This window comes from Cheilinus undulatus, linkage group 5 (assembly GCF_018320785.1).
Source record: "Cheilinus undulatus linkage group 5, ASM1832078v1, whole genome shotgun sequence".
NCBI lineage: Eukaryota > Metazoa > Chordata > Actinopteri > Labriformes > Labridae > Cheilinus > Cheilinus undulatus.
The window spans coordinates 10,819,718-10,840,633 of record NC_054869.1 but is presented as its reverse complement, the minus strand read 5'-3'; the positions used below and the strand labels follow the sequence as shown (position 1 = coordinate 10,840,633).

The 20,916-nt window shown below is 39.5% G+C and overlaps 1 protein-coding gene across 2 annotated transcripts in view; it reads right to left on the bottom strand.

Annotated features, from left to right (window-relative positions):
- The window catches only part of sema4c (sema domain, immunoglobulin domain (Ig), transmembrane domain (TM) and short cytoplasmic domain, (semaphorin) 4C), a 211,860-nt gene continuing 190,944 nt past the window's right edge, over nt 1–20,916 (bottom strand). For both annotated transcript variants that reach the window (XM_041787078.1, XM_041787079.1), the window contains 5 exons: nt 20,233–20,348; nt 13,111–13,268; nt 9,302–9,393; nt 6,573–9,065; nt 1–1,177 (listed from right to left, as the gene is read on the bottom strand). In XM_041787078.1, the coding sequence (XP_041643012.1) occupies nt 8,170–9,065; nt 9,302–9,393; nt 13,111–13,268; nt 20,233–20,348 (1,262 nt within the window). In that variant the 3' untranslated portion in view covers nt 1–1,177; nt 6,573–8,169. The remainder of the gene's footprint in view (nt 1,178–6,572; nt 9,066–9,301; nt 9,394–13,110; nt 13,269–20,232; nt 20,349–20,916) is intronic.

Genomic DNA, 20,916 nt, shown 5'->3' with positions numbered 1-20,916 from the left:
TGATAATAAATATCAACATGTTTTTACAAGTGAAATAAGTTACTTAACATATTTTAAAACAAAACATTAAAGGTCAATTACAAGACAGGCAAAAATAGGGGCAAAGTAGAATCCGGGTGATAATCATATAATACAAAAAAAATGCAAAGGAAAGAAGCAGAACTTAAAGCCTTGTGTGAGAGGAAATATTACAAGCAAAACAAATGCAAAAGAACAGAAAAAAATGCAGATAAACTACATTAAACATGCATTTTTAATAAGCTGAGGCCTTTTTTTCTTCATCTTTGTAGTTTTTGTAACATGTCATCTGAAGACAAGAACCCAATTGAAAAGGGGGAATCTTTAAAGAGCGTTTGAGTACCAGTGTAATGAGTTCATTTGTTTTCTCCCTCATTAAAGTGGATCCATTCTATTATCAATGTCTTTTGAATCAAAGGATACTTATTTGGTTTTTTAGGGCAGACAAATCAAACAATGATTATATTTTTGGTTCATTATCTCATAAATTGGGGGGAAAAAGAATTGGAGCTGGCAGATCAAAAACAGAAAGCAAAAAGGAAGTTGATTAGCCCTAAGCGTTTTTGTGTCTTGCTTGAGGGAGAATTTAGCTGCAGATAAATAAATTCAGAAAATATGCAGACATCAGCTCAGTGTAGCAAAGTGGACGGACTGCCAAGACTTAAATATTGATCTAGAATCAAATAAAATTAATTTAAGAATTTCAACAAGAACAAAAGCAACTGCAGTCTACTTTGGCTTATCCAAAAAGTGAAGAGGCACAGAAAAAGTAAACATGTTGAAACGCAGCCATGAATTCCTGTACAACCCTTGAACCAGAAAATCAGACATATTTAGTGTTTTTTTTTTTTCAAAGAGAGCATTAGTGTTTCACATATTAGTGTCTGTTAAAGTCCAAAAACAACTGGTCAAAATGAAACACTTGTACAAGGATGATCATATCAAAGATGTACAGTCCACTTGCAGAGGATCATGCAACACTAGGATGGAGTGCTGATGGCTGAGTACCTCTTCAACCTTGGGATCATTTTGATATTCTACATCTCTCACAGCGCTCTGTACACAGTGGAGGGAAAACAGAGTGTTTCTTGTCCTCCCCAGCCTTCGTGCTGGGCTCCTCTGGTCCCGACAGACACGTCCTGAAATCATAAAGCCGACCCTGATGGACAAAGCACAGAGAAAAAGGACAAAGAAGTGTGGGGTTAGAAAGGGCAAACGTTTTAAGAGCTCCATGTTTCTTCAAGTTTTCTTGAAATTAGAACATAAAGTAGGTCACGCTTTTTAGGACATCATTACATCATCACAGAAATGATCACATCTGAGTGGACTGGCCTGTTGGTGAATTAGTCTGGTACTCTGTTTCCATTACGCCTAATTGAATCCCTGATGTGGATTAGAAATTATAACAGAGGGCAGTGGTTCCCAACCTCTTTTTCTTTGAGTCCCCTTTACTTGTTTTGTAGAGGAGCTGAAGACCCACGCAACAAAAGATGACAAAGATATCTAAAATTAACATCAAATTAATAGTTTTTAACATGAAATCTCTGGCGCCCCCAAAAGGGGGTCCTGGGCCCCAGGTTTCAAAACCAATGCATAAGGGGTGTCAAAAAACAATTTTTCAACCCTGACTGAACACTAGTTATCAATAGTTAACTGTGACTTATCTCATATTTTAATCACTAGATGAAAATTTAACTATTTTGAATGTCAAAACAAAATTTTAAGTAATCTTTTTATTGACAATATGAAGAATTCCCTACCAATGTGTTGATTCAGGAATTAAATGAATGCAATGAAATGTAGATTATGATCTTAGAGCACGTTTAGTGTTGACAGTCTGTACTGTGCCCTGGAAAATTTGACCCTGTAAGTCTGGTTTGTTTGACTGGTGTAAGTGCTCTAAATCAGTAGTTCTCAACTGGTAGGTTGGGACCCAAAAGTAGGTCTGATTTCAGTGGGTCGCGAAGGTATTTGTGAAGAAAAGTCCATGACCTATGCAGGGCCAAAGCCAAAATACATTTATACATTTTATTTGACTCTGTTTTTCCATGATAACATGTACATTTAAGTAATTTTCTTGAGATCTAAACCTACTTAACTACTTTTCTGAGGAACACAAACCTGGCTTTCTTACATAAATGTTTTAATTACTAGAAAACATCCAAAATTTACACCGTATAATAGGGAATAAAATACAATTTGTGCATGCATACCAGTTAAAGGTTTCTATAATGACATGATTGTCCTGTCTCTTTCTTTGGTCATAGTATATTCCAAATGAGACACAAACTTCCACATTCATTGTTAAATATATTTAATTTGTTGAAAATTATTGGAAATTTGGGTCATGATTGCTGGATCAGGAGTTGGTGGTGGGTCCTGAGGCAGGATCAGTTCAGAACCACTGCTCTAAATCATGCTCATGCATAGCATACTTCACTGGCCCTATCATGGCATAGTTGCTCACGCATGTGTATGAGCATGCGTATGCAATGTGGATGTGACCAAGGCCTATAGCCTAATCCATTGGTTCCCAACCTAGGGTCAAGACCTCATGCAAGACTTGGTCTTCTCTGAGGTTATCACAATTATATTAGCACATATGTATCAAAGCCTACCAATATACTTATTATAAAGTTTAATTATAGTTTTTCCTAATGAGAAGTGGACTATGAAGCCCTTTTCTGATTGGATATTATCAGCAAAATTGAAAACGTATACCTTTTTTTTCTTTGACATAAACGTATGTTATAATTTACATGTGTCCTTAGGGGGCCTTGCTTTTACTAAATACAAGTAATGGGGCTCTAAGGAAAATTGATTGGGAACCACTGGTCTAATCGATGAGTTGCACAGAAAACAAATCCAGAAGTATTTGACTCAAAATAAGGCACAGATTGAGTAAATTAGCAGTCATGTTCTCTCAGTTGTTCTTCATTTTGCTGACTCTGAGAACATGCTTCTTGTAAACAAAGCCATGTGTGTGTCGTATTACAATGTGATGACATTGTAACCGTGCTCAGACCCAGCTGAGCTAGGAGAATTGTGAGGGCAAGTCAGCAGGGGGACTGAGGAGGGGGGACAATTATGCTTTGGCGCTGCATGGCCAAACTGTGCTTTGTGTGAGTGCACCCTTAGATATATTATTTGAATTACTGCTGCATGGCTGCACCAGTGTGGTTTGGAACCATGAATTAGAGTTTGGAGACAGCTTCAGGGTGCTGTTTCTGTTAAATACAGTGTGATACTGTTATACATGTAGAAATACTCAGGAGTGCATGTACAAAATGGCTCCCTGACACCCAACGATACCCTGTTGAAATAACAGCATTTGCACTTCAGACATATTAATTTGCTTTCTCAGTGCAAGTATCCCAGCTAGTTATAGTTAAAATATTTTCTCAAGGAGTTGTCCTTTTTAAGCTTTTACTTTGTAATTTGTACTGTTAAGGGTGTAATTTTTCTGTTCCAATAAAATGTCTTTAAGTCTGACAGAAAGCCATGAATTCTGGTGTAACAGAAGAATTAGTATTAGATTTATTGTGGAAAAAAGAACCAGTTATTTATAGAAGAGTTAATGATGACTTGACATTCAAAGATGCACAAATGTCCTTATTTTCCCTCACTGTAGACGCAAGTTGACTCTACTAATTCTACTTTTAGCTGCAGCACCTGTGGTAACTTAAATATATTACACCTAATAGGTCACACTAGTGTGTGATTTATGTGTTTTTTAAAAAAATAATACATTAATTTCAGACCTCAAGATTAGCCCTAATACTGTGTTGTAAGGAAACAAGCGACTTCACGACCACCACAGAAATAATAATAAGTTAAAATACTTAGTTTTGAGTAGGAGAATGTTATGAAAATCTGCCTTACATTCTCTACATCTTGCTACAAGAACATTGTTTTTAACAGACACTTCAATCTGACAAGGGTCTTCCTCAGTTCAACTTTTTTTATATTTCTTATCAGACACACTTTTTCTTTTTAATAAAATGATCTAGGCTTCAGGCAGTACTGCTCCTCTTCTTATCTTTTGCCATGAAAGTATTTTTTCTGATGCACCTGTCCCTTCAGACTTTAATAAAAGCATGCACAAGGTCAGCTTTTGATAAAAATGAGGCTGTACAACTGGTGCAGAGCACCTGATGTAACAAAAGTAATAGTCTATAGCCGTGCCAATGGCTCTGTTAGGAAGAAAAGCAGTGACCTGAGCTCACCTCGGGATAGGGAGATTGCATTCAGCTTAATGATGAGGTTCTAATTTGAAACAGCTCTTTAAGCAGGCAACATCATCTTTATTAAAGCAGAGGCAGTAGCTGCGAAAACAGCATTCTTATTCTGGGTAACGTTAGTTTTTTTGTGATGCTGGAGAGAGAGATGCACTAATATAGTAATTGTTTTTTGTCAGTTATATCAAGTTTTAATTTCAGGGGTTAAAAGTTAAGCTGGAGCGAGTGTAGTTTGATACAATCATAAAATCAACATAAGACTGGAGAAGGACATACAGGTTAAAACCGTAATGAGATCATTCTGGTTTGGGTTTTGAGACAATGTATTCCCAACCTGGGGTCCTGGCATTTGTGGCCCTTCCTGCTCTGATGTTGTCCTAATATCATGTGTGTATATTTAAAAAAAAAAAAAAAAAGAAAAAAAGACTGGAAACATCATGTACAGTGGTGTGAAAAGGATCTATTGATTTTTTAGAGGAAAAAGCTTTTGGATTATTAACTCAAAAATTCCAAGTTCTTCAAGTCATAAATTTACAACTGTTGTAATAATAGATAGTTTAAACATTGATCTTCTGGCAAGACCAAGTGTATTTAGGCTTGATATGTTGGGATTTTGCCAATCAAAACAATTAAAATAAATGTTTAATTTTTCCAAGTGGGTTCTGGGGGGTTTGCTTTTCTTAAATACAAGTAGGGGGCCCTAAGGAAATGTGATTGGGAACTACTGCTTTAGATAAATCTGGAAAAAAGCCCTTACTGTGGTGGCATCTTACTTTATTATTTGTGCATTTCCATGGAACTTTAACGTGATAAAAATGAGACATGCACAGTACATAAGCTTTCACTTTGTGAAGAGCAGCTGTGTGAGAGTGGACACTTCACATGATTCACAAAGATATAATTATTCTGGCCCTTTATGTATTCAGGCCTTTCTGGTCTATAAATGGTATTTTATGGTCTAGCTCCTCTTGGTTCATTAAATACTCTCATTAATGACTTCCTTCAACTAAGTAGCAAGCATGATCGAGTAAAAGCTGCATGCAGTCACTATAGAGCAGCTACATTAAACAAACAAAAAAAGACAATGTTTGCCAAAAAATTTCTGTATGAAGTTTTTTTGCCAACTGTCGTTGTTGAATTATTGAGCTAACCATCAAACAGAATAACGTAACATTCAACTGAGCCACCACAAAAATGTGGTCGATGGTCACTTTTCCCCCTCTATTTTTCCATATCAGGTTGTTTATTAATATGTAAAATCTGGAAAAGGGACATCTGGTGAAGGTACCTTTATTAGCAGCTGTTTATTACAACTATCTATGCTGCTGTCACAGTCAGCGGACAACAGTGAGGACTGCCACAGTGTTGGCGGTGGCAGCTCTGCATTTCTTGATAAGTTTACTCTAATCAATCTACCTACAAGTGACTTAATTCATTGTATAACCAAAATGAGACAGAAAAAATCTGAATGAAAGCATTCTGTACAAATGAGGTAAGTTTCACAACAGAAATGTAAATCGGGCTTTTGCTTTGAAAAGCACAAAAAAGAGTACTCATACTCTTTGTTGCCTATTACATATTCTACCAATGTGGAAACAGAAAGCTTCCACAATAGTTGAAATTTAGAGAACAACTTTATCAAACTGCCTTTCTATTTTGGCCAAAAGACACTCACTCTTGGAAATAATAGGCAAGCCTCCTATTCTCTAGATCCTCTGCCTGTGACTTATAAGCATGCAAGCTGAAATGAAAATCAACCTGGGCTGCTGCCGAGACACACATCTCATGTGCCCAGTCTGACTTTGGCTTTAAATAAACATTGTAGCTCCTGCTTGATCATCTGTTGGCAAGTTTTCACCCAGACTTTTTCTGGCTGATTGTGTTCACACATCCAGAAAGTTTTGAGACAGTTTCAGGAGTTTTTTTCATATGTGAATGGGTTTGGTGCTGGCCATACGAAGACAACTTGCTATTTATTAAAAACAGGAAGGAGCCAGGGTTTCTGTTTTCTTCTGCTTGGGGCTGAATAATAATTGTCAGGGCTATAGCTTCATATTTAACAGACAAATTTAAGAGGGGTATCGATCTTTTCATCTATTTCTCAGTTAGAAAGTAATTATATATTTTCCAAAATGTTGAATTCTTCCTAATTATTAAGTGATAAGTTGAGCAGAGGGACAGCAGCATAAGCCGGATAATTAAACTAAATTATTTGCAACACTACAGTGAGCAGCTAAAAAAACTAAATTGGAAATCGTTGAAGGTTAGGACTTTGCTCAAATCTGTTTGCATAAATTTAATTAAGGGGAACAATACCTTTCACTGGTTCACTGCAGCTTCATGCCTGGAGCCAGTAGTTAGTCAGCACAGCAGTGATGCGTCTGTCCGCCCATTCTTCCATCAACACTGTGTAAGCCTTCGCTTAGTGTCAGTGTGTTGTACAGCGCTCATCCTCTGTTTAAGTCCACAGCAGCCCCGGGTCATTCTCTGGGCATCGGTGTAAGGGGAGGGGTCCATGGGGGGTGCATCAAAAACACACTGTAGTCCAGGATGGTTGGCATTCAGAGGACTGAGAGTCTGTGAGTGTGTGTGGGAGGGCAAGTTTCCTTCTTGGCAGTGCAAGTTACCACCCTCACCATACACATAAGATATAAAGCACTTATTGAGACATCCACAGCGGTCGTAACAGTGAGGGTTCAACTACATTCTCCATGCCTAATGTCTTCACGTCAGCTTCAATTTGGGATTAAGTGTGCAGTTTCTGTTCCGCTGCAAAGAGCTGAATGCAAATAGCCGTTTCGTTCTAAAGCCATGAACAAACACCCACAAGGGCTCAACCAAACACATATTTGTTACACACTGCAGCTGAATAAATGTCATTTGGAGTGCACTTGTAGTATATTGGACTTGAAGGTGCGTATGAAGGTCACCGTGCGGGGCAAAACGAGGAATGTAAGCGCCTGCCCTCACATTGTCATTCACAGAGGGGAGCCATTAGTCACTTGATAACCGTTTGAACACTGTTGTAGTCCATAAGACACAGAAAAAGAACAACAAGAAATGTCTTAATTCAAACCAACCGTCACAACAAATTAAAGTGGAGGGGATCGGGGACTTTCTCTGGGGGTAAATACAACATAGGGGAGAAAAAATAACAAATTGAGCAGAGAAAGTCTTGAGAGATTGTCCTTCATTCAAATACCCCCTTGTGTCTTTCACTCCAATTCACTTCATTTTCCATTTAATTTCCTCTCTCTTTGTCTCTCGCTCTCTCTCTTCTCCTCTCGGTCCCACGCAGAGCTCCTGCTACGGGGACATGATTGTCGTCTTGCTTCGAGATTAATTAGTCTTTTTTAATACCGCTCTCACACTCTCGGCTCACGAGTACAAAAAGGGAAGACACGCTTCCAGTTTTTTAAGTGCAGTAAGCTGAAAAAAGTCTCAAAGGAAAAGAAGGACAGAGAATCAGTTCAACATTTCCAGTCAGGTACTTTTGTCGTTCATCTGGCTTCAGCTCGGGGGCTAAAAGCTTTGAAAGAAATGTGCCCTTCAGAAAACATGTTTGATTTCCATGCTTGAGGTGTTCTCCTCTGCGTTCAGCCTCTTTAAATACAAAATTTACACATGTGGCGATTGCACAGTGGAAGGAGAATAAGCCACAAACATGACAGCATGTTGCTTGGAACACAACAATATTAGGAGTGATGAACTCCGAGTATGAGTGTGGGTATTTAACATGCTGTGTGCTATAAATGTCTACAGTGAGCCAGACAGGCATTGGCAGAGAGAGAGAGCGTGGGGAGTTGACAGCATGTCACTGAAAAAGAGAGAGAGCAGGCGTCCTCAAAAAGAGGGAGGTAGGTTGGTTGTTTTGTTTTTCCAACTCAGGAAACAGAGACGGAGGAGGACCAGCCTAGACAGACGACTCCTCAGGGTTGGCATCTGGCAGAACGCTTCTCTGCTGCAGAGTGCGTCTCAGCTCCTCTTTAAATGGGCTGGAGTAGTCGTTCCCGCCCATGCCCAGGCCCCCCAGCCCGCCGCCCCCAGCGCCAGCCCCGCTAGCCCTCTCCTCCCCTGCTGTGCTCAGATTGAGGCGAATGTAGCCATTGCTACCTGAGCCTCGGATGTTGGTGAGGCTGAGACGGCTCGGGGAGTGGATGGGCTGGCCCGGGATGGCGCTGGGTGACGCCGTGCTGCTGACGCTGCTGGGCCCCAGGGCGTGACCAGGAACGATCTTCAGCGAGCCGTCTGAGTAGTAGTAGTTCGCCCCGGTTTCCCAGAAGCGGTCCTCACTGCTGGGCATCTTGCTGGGCACAAATGTGGGTGGCTCCTTGGGGAGAGTGATTGGGTAAACCAGGGTGCTCTCCAGAGGCTTCATGTCTGCTCCTTTACCCAGAGCAAGCTTCAGCCTCCTGCGCAGGTACAGGGCTGCCACAAGAAGCAGCAGGCACGCCGCTCCAAGAGTGATGACCAACACCCAGAAGAGCCCCATGCTGCTGTCAGGAGCCCGAGCCTCCATGAAAACCGGAGCACTGGCGACTACAGCCACCTGGTAGCGCTCTGTCTGAAACTTAACCCCTTGCTCTTCAGAGTAGCAGACGTAGCGGCCTGCTTGCATTTGGCCGGCTTCCGGGATGACGAGCGCCTTTAGAGTGCGGTCAAAGCGAGGGCCTCCTGCCTCTGGGTCCCCCAGCTGGAGCTCTCGGTCATTCAGAACCCAGCAGGGCTGAGCGAGGTTGGACACCAGCTGGCAAGGCAGCACCATGTCTGACCCCACCACCACAGTCACATTTCTTAGACGTGAGTGCTCTGCAGAAACGAAGAGAAGAAGAAAAAGGTTCAAGAGTGGAGTAGAAAGGGGGAGGCAGTTAAGCATCATCCATATTAATCCAATTCATTCTAATACTGCCAGTTCTCTTCTACTTAATTCAATTTATTCAGCTAAGACTTAATGTATTCACTTTCCTTGCTACCTACATGCTCCTGCAGTGGCACTCCAGTCCCACAAGGGGCCACTACTGAGGCTACTGGGGCTCTAAACTCACCAGGGCTTGGGATGGAGACAGGCTTATCGAACTTGGCTTTTCCTCGGCTGAACCTTTCCAGCATGAGGTCCTGTGACAGGGAGGAGGTGGAACTGCAGGGGAAGGGGCAGAAAACAGAGCGGAAAGGAAGGTTATTAAGGGTCTCTTACTGGAAGTGAGGGATGTTTCCACACAAAGAAAACAATGGATCCACTTTGTGCAATCTGTTGTGTAATAATACTCAAATAACCCGGATCGATGATAAATGCATCAAAACAAACATAAGCTTTTGCAGGATAGATTCAACAATTTAGCTAAGAATAAACTATCAATGCCACAATTTAATCAGCATTTTTCAGCATTGATATAACAGCCTTACATCTACTATCATTATTATAAATGTTACGGTGAATCAAATCTCTCTTTCTGCATATCCCCCTATCCTTCCTCCCAACAGAGCAGATAGCTGTTCAGCATGAGTCCACTTCTGCTCAAGTTTCCGCCTGTTGAAAGGCTGTTTTCCTTGCTTTTCTAAATTTTGTGCTCATGGTGGATTAATGCAGATTGTTTGTAAATGATATGACAAAGAGTGATCTAGACCTCTTCTTTTCACTAGCTGTCACGACATTTGTTCTAAACAAATCCAGTATCATTGATTAATAGAAATGCTAAGTATAATCCAGCTTTCTTCTCATCAGTGTTATATTTATGTTTGTTTCACAAGGCTGACCAGGGTAATCAGCATGTAAAACAGAAGGATTTTACTCAGTGCCTTCAGGGTAAAAGTCTGTAAAGCAGTCTGAAATGAAGAAGCTGCTGGTATCCTGCTGAAAGACTTTCATTATTAATTGCTTGTCAATAAAGAGTTTAAGGGCCAAGTAATATATAAATGCTGCTCCAGAGGAGATTCTGTTAGAATATCAATGTAATGCCTTAAAGAGGATCACTTGATGTGTATCTTGCAGGGCTGACCCTGGCTAAAATGGAGCCCTAAGCAGTTTTTTTATGAGGTCCAACCTCCCTGGCTCACAAGACGGACTAAATTGACAGGGCCTCTCCGAAATAAGAGCATGATTCAAACTAATTGTTATTTGTTTGTGAGAATAAAGTATAAATGATTTTCAAATTTGAATAGAGATAAATACATGTAAAAAAGCTTGTTGTCACAGTTACCACCAAAAGTGCCTAGATTGAAGGGATACATAGAAGAAAGGTTTGTTGTGTTGTTCTGCAGAAAAGTTTCTATTGACAAAAATCTTGAAAGACTTGATTCTCTCATTGTTGACATATTCTTGTTGTCCTTGAAAGCCGCTGTAAGTTTACCAGCAGGAGGGGTGAGCAAATAAACTTTGAGGATCTGACTGTTATGTTGCTAGTTTATTCAATTTTACACTTTTTACCTTTAACAAGAGAAGTTGTCTAAATAAAACAGAGCGTTATTATTCTGGATTCCCTAAAATACATATTTGCAGGAAAATATAAAGCTGTATTCAGTCTACTGTTTTTGCAGTTTCAAAGGTACAGTGCATAAAAGTGGGAATATTAGTGACCTCCAACAGTCAGATTCCAGATTACAATGCTTACACGCTCACCCCTCCTGTTGATAAAGTCACAGTGGCCTTCAAGGACAAAAAAAGAACACGTCGTCCATGACAGATTCAAGTATTGCTGGCTTTTTATCTGTACAAACTTCTCTGCAGAACAACACAACAAGCGTCTCTTCTTTGCTATTCCTTCAACCTGGGCTTTTTTGTAGGCATAAACATTTTGCTCCATTTTTACTTATTTATTTTTACTAAATATTACTTTTACATGCATTTGCATACCTTAAGGTCTACTATATTATCTTCTTTAGTTATGTGTTTTTCAAAAAATTGTAACAAAAAATAGTTGCAATTCTTACTGTTTTCTAGATAAATCACTATTTAACTAGTGATTTCATAGTAATAAGTTGTAATTATCTAGTAATTTATATGGAATAAAGTGGTAATTACCTGGTAATAATTAATATAATAATAATTCTATAATATAATGAAGTATTAACTAGTATTAATATATTAATTATCAAGTAATTTCTCATAGTGTTGTGGCAAAAAGTATTGCGGTATTAATGTGGTATTTTACCCTAACCCTCACCCCTAATCCTTCCCTAACCCCTAACACTGATAATACTTTAATTCAATTCTCTAGTAAGAAGGTAGTACTTGACCCTATTCCTATACCGCTAAGCACCTCCCTTACTCCTAGCCCTCATAATATTGTGGCAATTCTTTGGTAATTATGTGGTATTTTACCCAGTAATTTCTTAGAAATAAAATTCTTATTCTCTAAACAAGTTGCTTGATAATTCCCAGGTCATTTGTTTATTTTGGCCACTATATTAAAATGAGTCCTTCCTGAATAATTTTCAATAAGGATGCACAATACTGGATTTTTTCCAATATCTGCTATGCCGATATTTACAGATTCATTTTAGCCGATACCGATATCGATACCAATATTTGAATACACTTTTCAGACAAGAAATTTCAGTCCTTTTGGACACACTTTAAAGTTTGAGGATGACCAAGGAAACAAACTTTAGTTCTTAAAAAAGCCTTTAAAGTTTAAAGAATGAGGATAAATAAGAACAAGACTTAAACTGACATAGGTCTGTTAGTTCAGCCTAAAACTCCACTAATTTATTAGGAAAACATTTACAGTCAATATATGCTGAAATGCACAAGCAAAATATCAGATGTAAATATCGACAGAAATTTTGATATCTGACGGTACCGATATTTGCCTTTTTAAGCTAATATCTGCTGATACCAGACTGATAATATTGTGCATCCTTAATTTTCAAGTCATTTTTAGGGTAAGGGTTAGAGGGTTAAAGGGTTAGGGTAAAATACTACCTGATCACCAAAGAATTGCCACAGTATTACATAAATTACTTAATGATCTCTCCCTTGTTAATTCATAACCCTATATTTAAAGAAAACAGGGAGCATACTGAAAAGTTAATAAACATTGTGGAGTTCTTGTTTGCCTGAAAACACTCCTGTGTTAGAGACAGGTGGACAGTTTGTCTCAAAAAATCCCTGCAGACTTAGAGCTTAACTACAATGTAACTACTAGTAGATGCACTGGCTGTACATTGCAAACAGATGGCATTAAAAGAGCATCACAGCTGCAGAGAAACTCCACATTGTGGAATGTAATATCTAAACTGGGCTGACTTATATTTCAGATTTCACTGTAAATTTGCTCTGTTCTCTTTGTCTCCCTATGCACACTCCTTGAATGCCCCTACTCTTTATGCACACATGAACCTGTTAGCCTTTTTCTGTTTCTTCCAGACTTTGTGACTCATGATCTTTTGGTACAGCAGCTGAGTCCCATGAGGATGTTTATTATGAGGCTTATCAAAACGATCAAACCCATGAGCTAACGTCACGGAATTACACTGTGTACAAACAGCTGCACTTCCTAAACATAACTTCAGATTAACAGGAAGGGTCTCACCACTATATTTAAAGGAGGGACATAAATAGAGAGCTCTTCAGTGTGTGGGCAGGACTGGGTGGGTCTAAGCCAGACACTGCGCACTAATGACAGAACTGTCTCTCTAAAAATGGATGAATTAATAAAGCATAAGTGAGGGAATTGCTGAACGTTGTTATATCGTAGACATCTAGACTGATGAGTACAGAAATAAAACATTGCTGAAACAAGAATGAGGCTGCCCGTAGATGATGACACAGCACATGTTCTGTCTAAAAGCAGGGGTAGACCTAGTATCTGGCTTATAGAATGAATGCACAGGTACACATAGGTACATGTCTCACCCGCGGTGGAGGTCAATGCGAACACAGGCGCGACCCTCGCTGTCCCAGGCGCAGTAGGGATCTCGGGCAAGCAGACAGTCTGGCTGTGACTGATAGCGGCTGCAGTTGGCCAAGGGCAGCTGGAGAACCTCAGAGCGGGATCCGATGTATAAGTACTTCTGCAGAATAAGAGAGAAGAAGAAAGAAGACAAAGAACAGATCCAGCCATCAGCCAGAGACACAAACCAGAGAGAGATGAAAAAACACGGAGAAAGATAAACAGAGAGAGCCGGAGAGAGAGTGTCTCAGTTAGGGGTTAGAGGAGATAATGGGATAATCACTCTCAATTACAATAACATTCACCCCCGACCCTCGTCCAATCCAATCTGGGTTGCGCTCTTTTCGGGAAAGCTGTTATAAAATGTCTGGTCGCGGCTAAGCCAGCATTAATGAGATAAGCAGTGGGCTTTGGGGCTGGGAACGCCCCATCAAAAAGGCATCGATCGGCGGCCGCTGTAGAGCAGCGGGGACACGGCGGGCATCTGCACGCAGCCTGAGCTGACAGGTCAGGGAGGATGAGAAAACAACAGGGGCAGAGGTTCAATTCCCCACAGCGTTGAAGGACTGTAATTACTGTGATTGTAAAGAGGGTTTTGGATTCATGAGGCGACACTTGATCTGAAAAAGGGCAGTGTTGGTAAAAACATCTGCAGGGAGGCACGGGGCCAATGACTCGCTGTGTGTTTGGCTTTCTCTTTTCAATGGATCTATGATTGTAAGTGTCTGTCAGAGAGAAAATGAACAGATCAGCAGAAGACTGAGTCCCACTGTTACCTCTGAATACTGATGAACAAGTGATGCAACAGCAACGCAAGCTGATGGAACACCTAAACTCTGCTACTCAGAGATGAGACCAGAAGTATCGGAGAATAAAGCTGGATTTTTATGAGACTTTACAGCTTCACAACTGAAATAACTCCATATAGGAGCCCCTGTCTTAAAATGACACATAGCAGTGCTTTACTTGACTGAATGGAAGCAGCTTAAAACTAAAACAACCAAAAAAGGAACAAAAATAGAAGAGCAGCCTTCCTTTTGTGTTAAAAAGCAACTAAAACGTATGTACATGGGTATATAGTTGAGCTGTTTTTAAGTTAGGATCCACATCTCAACATCTGAGCAAAAGGTATCTGAATTACACATTTTGTATTAGAAATATTCACAATGACCGCCCGCGACAGACTGAAACAGCTACAGAAATGGTCTATTGGAATGAACTGGAGGCAAATGTATGTGGAGCCAGCTTTGGTCACCAAAGGGCTCAATGATCCCTGGCTTCTTCCACAACTGTTAACATTTTTGGGAGCAGCCACATTTACAGGCTATAGCAGGCTCCACCAATCAGAGATGTCCCTTTGACACTCTAGGTGGCGAAGTGTACTTCTTCCACTTGAGATTGTAAATAAAAACATGTTTTTCTTATAATGAAGCTATTAGCATACAAGCTTGTCTTCTACAGGTAAAATAACCCTCTGTGACTCCCCAGTTTCCATTGTAGACTCTCTTGGGGACCCTCATCACCCAGGACCTCAAGTGGGACCTCATCATCAAGAAAGCTTAACAGAGGATCTACTTCCTGTGGCAGTTGAAGAAATTCAACATGCCAAAGATGATGATGGTGCACTTCTGCACCGTCGTCATCTGTCACAGTCAGCCACAGCGAGAGACAGGAACAGGCCGCAACATATCATAAACGCTGCAGAGAGGCATGCAGGTAAAATTGCAGCTGACCCCTCTCGCCGCGGATATGGACTTTTTGAGGCCTTCCACTCTGGCAGGAGGCTGACGTCCACCAGGACCAAAACCTCTCATCACATGAACAGTTTCTTCCCCTCTGCTGCCAGTCTAATGAACAGTACTCTGGCCCTCTCCCTTCACCCACAGGCTCTCACTGAGCCCCTGAACCAGCAGATGGAATAATGCATGTTTAAACAAACTATGTGTTACATTAACACACACCAGGCTTATCTCTTCAGTTTACAACTGCACACTGTGCATATTCAGGAATTTGCCTTCTTTTCAGCACTTTTTTGATATTCAGATTGTATTTCATAATTTATTACTACTACATTTTTGCCACAATAATCTATTTATTCTCCATGTCATTTGTTTTGCACCAAGTCAAATTCCCTGTATGTAAAAATTTACTTGGCAGCAATAAAACTTGATTCTGATTGTGAATATACCACTATTACCCCTTTTAAAACATCTGCAGTTAAGAAAATGACCACCAAATCCAATGTTGCAACACAAGTGTTTTGATGGTGGTGACGGGCTTCATCAGTTAGAGACAGTGCTCAGCGTAGTGCTGTATGATTGTGGGTAGTAGATCACAAATAAATCCCATTTTTCTTAAAACAAGGTAATCTACTTACAAATGTGTCTTCTTTATGACCGTAGACCATCTATTCACATTCTTTTGGACTGTGGTAAGTGTACTTTGAAAGGTGTTGACACTGTGGCTAATACAGAATCAGAACCAGAAAAGCACTTGGAGAGCGTAGACCTCTGCCATTAGCCCTATCTCCCAATGGTACAGAATCCTTTAAAAAAATCCTGGATCCAGACAGTGATCCAGATCACTCCCAAAATGTAATCAGTTCTTTCTTATGCCATTTCTGACATTCCCTGAAAATTTAATCAAAATCCGTCCATAACTTTTCGAGTTATGTTGCTAACAAACTAATAAACAAACAAATGAACAAACCCACCCGATCAAATAACCTCCTTGGCGGAGGTAAAAAGCTGTGCAGACTGTATAATATTGTGGCTGATGTCCGTGATGCGTTAGACCCTTGGTTCCCAACCTGGGGTCCGGGACCCCCCTGGGGGGGCGCCAGAGATCTTAGGGGGGGCGCGAGGCTTTGTCTGCTTTGAGGCTGCCAAAAATACGTTTGCAAATATTGACTAAAACCATGAAAAAGCAGTTATAAAGTAATTCATACAAAGGTCTTTTGTTAAGAAAAGTATGCATGGACCTTTTTTAGGGTTTTATCAGTGGAACAATTAAAATCTATGTTGATTTTTGGCAGCAATGTGTCACTTTTTCTTCTCTCTTGGGTCCTAGGGGGGCTCTGCTTTTCTGGGGAGCGTGTAGGGGGGGGCTCCAAGGAAAAATGGTAGGGAAACACTGCTTCAGACCAGGGGTCATTGACTACATCTGTACAAGGGCCAGCTCTTTCCTAAAAAGATAATTTGGGGCGTACTTTTAAAAGAGCAAATTCACAAAATGGTCTAAGAAACATAAAAAATTGTTTTCTTTCAAATGTACATCATTTTTAGGCTCTAACATATATTGACATATTTCGACTGAATATTTCGATGAATGTCACGTTAGTGGGTTTGACGCTTAGATGCTAGTGATGAGGGAAAAAATCCAAGCAGGAAAGCTGCACTCCCAAAGAAGCTGAAGCTGAAAGTTGATGCAGAAAACTCAATTTTTTTAAAATAAAAAATTGACTGAGAAATACATCTTTTTCTTTTTTAAACTGTTTCAATCTCAGTTGTTTTTGGAGTTGTTTTAAAGCTGTAGGGAGTTTCCTAAAAAAAAAGATACCTGAAATACCACAACATATTTTTTCTTCTGAGCATGTTCTGAATTTGATAATGCTCTGGGGGCCAGAGCACCTCAGCTGAATCTTATGGGTTTAGTTACTTTTTAAAGTCCCTTCTACCTAACTATTTCTTACTAAATCTGATCCACCTTTACCGTGATGAGTCAACAGAAGTACCAAAACGATACTTAATAAATTCAGAGACTTTCTCTTTTCATTGTTTTAACAATAACAGACTCTTGTCCCACCACAATAGATCTGATTTGTCTCAGAGGGATATGTTAAGGATTCAAACCTCCTCCACCCTCATATTCTTGACAAAAGAAATGAAAGGCTGCAACTTTCTGAAACTGACAAAAGGCTGACAACAGACCCTGACAAATAGGGAGCTGCTTTCTCATTTTCTCCTTTACATGAATAATTCTTTCATTTTTCATGTGCAAAAGCAAGCATGAGACTGTGAATTTCCTCTGCATATTTCAACGATTATCACGTCTGGCACCTCTCTGTGACTGCCAGCTTTTAATTAATTTTTGGGGCGTTTTACACTTTTATCAGATAGGGATATGAGAAAGTAATGACATTAAAATAAGGGACGGGGCAGGGCAACTGAGCTCTCCAGCTGGGTTTGAACCAAGAACGCTGCTGTTCACAGCTGATATCTTGAGCCAGAAAAAAAGCGTGGCATGCCAACGGCTAGATTTTCAACCTGGCTTTGATTGTGGGGTTCATGTTGAGCTAAAAACCAGGGAGAAACATGTTGATATGGACGAAGTTGATTAAAAAGATACTGATGGTTTGGCTATGTAGCTCTTCTATTAATAATATGCCCAGTTCAAGCTATCCATAGTCAAGGTTGGGTCATATGATACTGTAATCACTCTACATTTGTCTATGATGCAGAAAATAGATACATGATTTCAGTGATCATTGCTGTTATTTATCAATCATCTTGCATTCTGCATTTCTTTAAGTTTTCAACAATCTGTATCACAGGAGGAGAGTAAAGATTTCATGCATTCCCACCCAACTTTAGTTGGACTTCACTGACCTGACACTGGTTCAAACTCACAGAAGAGTAAAATGAAAACTCAAATCAGAAACCTTTTGAGGCTTAAGATATGCACACTACCTCCGATCTGTTGCACAAACTGAACAAGAATATAAAGGTAAAGTGTAAACTGTTCCCCAGCTGGAAAAATCTCTCCACTGCTGTGAACACTTCGAATATTTTTCCATGAGTCTGCAAAGGCAACATGCTAGTACAAAGCTTAAATAGCTAAAGACCCCGGACCCTGTGTGACGCTCAAGATAAGAGCATTATGCCTATACCAGGAAAGCAGCCAAAGCTTGATTTTCAGCAACAGGTATCCACAAAAGTAGGGATAAATAAGCTTGGAGAAGCACACATCATGACACATTTTTCTGTGAAGTGCTGTTTGAGCTGGTTTTCACAGATTTACTGCTGCTTTTTTGCATTAAAGAGCTTAAAGGGAAACATTGTGAGTATCATCCTTACTAGAATAAGAATTTGCTCTGTTGTGGACATATGTGAGGTATAATTTTAGGTTTTAATCGGCAGTGAAGTGACATCACATTTCTGATGATGTTATGGAATTTATCATATTAGACACTGTTGAGGGGGGCTTTGGCTAGATTTCCTCATAGCACCCTTCAAAGTTATGCCAGCATTGCCCCACCAAACTATTGAGTCTGTTAGGTATCTGTAACTATCTTAACTTTAATTTGTAAGCTATTATTTGGAATTAAAAGTGGTAATGATCAGTAAGCCAATTGTATCATATTTGATACATGAATTTGTGATCTCTATTTCATCAACATGAACTATAATTTCCTTAAAAACCATTTGTATGCAATCTGACAAATAATAAAAGTACTCTCCGGTAGTTTATCAGTTTCCAAAAATGCCTCATGTACCAAATGAAATTCAAAATATGTATGTGAAATGTTATAAGCAATTTTAATTTTTTGTTACTTTGATGGAAGGTTTACTAAGCATCTTAGTGCCCCAAAAAAGAGAATGTTCATGCTATTACAGGGTAAATAGTTGTCAATGACATAATCCCAACATAACAGGCCTGTATACACTTGTTCTTGCCAAAAAAACAATATGTGTGAACTATCCATTATTACAACAGCAGATTAGGGCCACAAAAATGAGGAGGATCTGTTAAGCACTGAGAAAAAATTTTTAAATTTTTGAGACTTTTGAGTTGAAAATAACCAATTGCTTGGAAGAAAATTATAGCAGATAAAGTAAAATTTTTTTACACAAATTCTGCAGTTGGAAGCCTTATAAAATCTTCCTACTCCAACTGATCAGTAGGGATTTACTTGTGATTTTAGCACAGAGTCGTCACATTATCATTATCATGTGGATAAAGAAGAGACATAAACTGGAGTTATTCAACCACTGTTTTCAGTTTGGTTTCTTGTAGGTTTATGACTTTAAAATGTGAACAATTTTGAATTTATAAAGTTAAATGAACAGCTCATCAAACCTAGAAATTTCAAGGTTTTTTTCTCATAAATTTCTGACTTTTTAAACTGAAAATCACCGTTTGGTTTCCTGTAAATATATGACTTCATAATCTCAAAAATGTCAGTCTTTTCCTCAAAAATGAACAGATCTTTATTTTTTAAAAAATCATTTCAGGGTGGCCCTAATCTGCAGAGGTTCATTATGTTTATAATCATGATTTCAAATAATATATGCACATCTTATTATGAGAATGCCGGAGCAGACAGGGTACGGCACACCGCAGAGATCTTTGGTACCAACCTCTAGGGGTGCCCAGACCCCAGGTTTGGAACCAATGATAGAAGGCATCTGTGTGAGGCTGATAAACATAAAACGAAAATCATACATGACTGCAACTACAGGATGATTAGTAGAATTGGATATGCATCTTGTTTGTTGTTTATATTTTGGGGCATTTTATGCCTTTATTCATAGAGGAAGACATCGAGTAAAGGGATGAGAGAGCAGGGAAAAACCAGCACCAAGGAGCAACATGCAGGACCAGGCCGCTTGCTTAAATGGGGTGCTCCTTAACCACTGGGCTATCTGCATTTTGCCATGTTGAGTAATGCTACTAAGTATTAGTTTTAAAAATATTATAAATAGAAACATTTTTTTTTGTTGTCCAGTGACATTTATGTTTATTGTAAGCACTTAAAACACGGATAGCATGTCTACATGCCAGATTATCTTTAGGAGCTGAGAGCCCCTAAAGTTTTGATTTTAAAATCACCCCCCTGTTGTGGAATATTCAAAAGTGACGCTACTGAAAATACAACTAACTGTTATCAGTAGTGAGGGATTAAGTATTGTCAAGGATTACTCTCTGTAATTTGTAAGGCTTTCCTTTTTTAAAGAGAAACCACCCCAACACTATCCCCGGTGACATAATCAAAAGATATCCTCTCAGATTAGACGGTGCTCCTTATCCTTGTGCTAAAGTGCAGTGCATCAAATGAACTGAGACACATCCTATCTCTCTCTTACCTTGGAGTGGGAGATGGTCAGGCTGTCCACTGGCTGAGCGCTCTCAAACAGCTGGATCTCCTCTATCACGTGAGCTTCGGAGCCCAGAATCACCACTCTCTGCAGCCAGCCCTCCGCTGCAGCACACATGATGAAAGATAGAGGAAGGAAGAGGATTTAGTTCACCTCACTCCTTCTCAGTAAAGTCAAACTTTCAAGTTCACTTCAGTGCGATGCACTCTCTTCATGCCCTTGAGGCAATTCACAATTCACAGCATGCATAAAAACATAAATCTTCAAACAGATAGCTTCAGCACTCGACCGACTCACGATACAAAATACCCGGGCAAACGCACACCTGACGGCAGAAGGGCTCATTTAAATATCACTGATATGATGTTAAAATGTTTACACGCACACACAAACATGGCTGTGACGGCACATCAGTTCATTTCAATAGGAAAGACGTGAAATCTTAAATTTACCTCCACACCTGTGACTGCATTTCAGTGAGTGTTAATATTAATGAACTGTAAATAAACAGCTGTGACGGCACCATATTTAACTGAGATATTAATGATACACTAACACATTCACAAAGACACACCTGTGACTGCATAGACTTTGATTTAAATATTAATGGTAAGTTTTAATACACAAACATGCTCTGCTGATGCCAGAAATATGTCTCTAAATATTTATAAC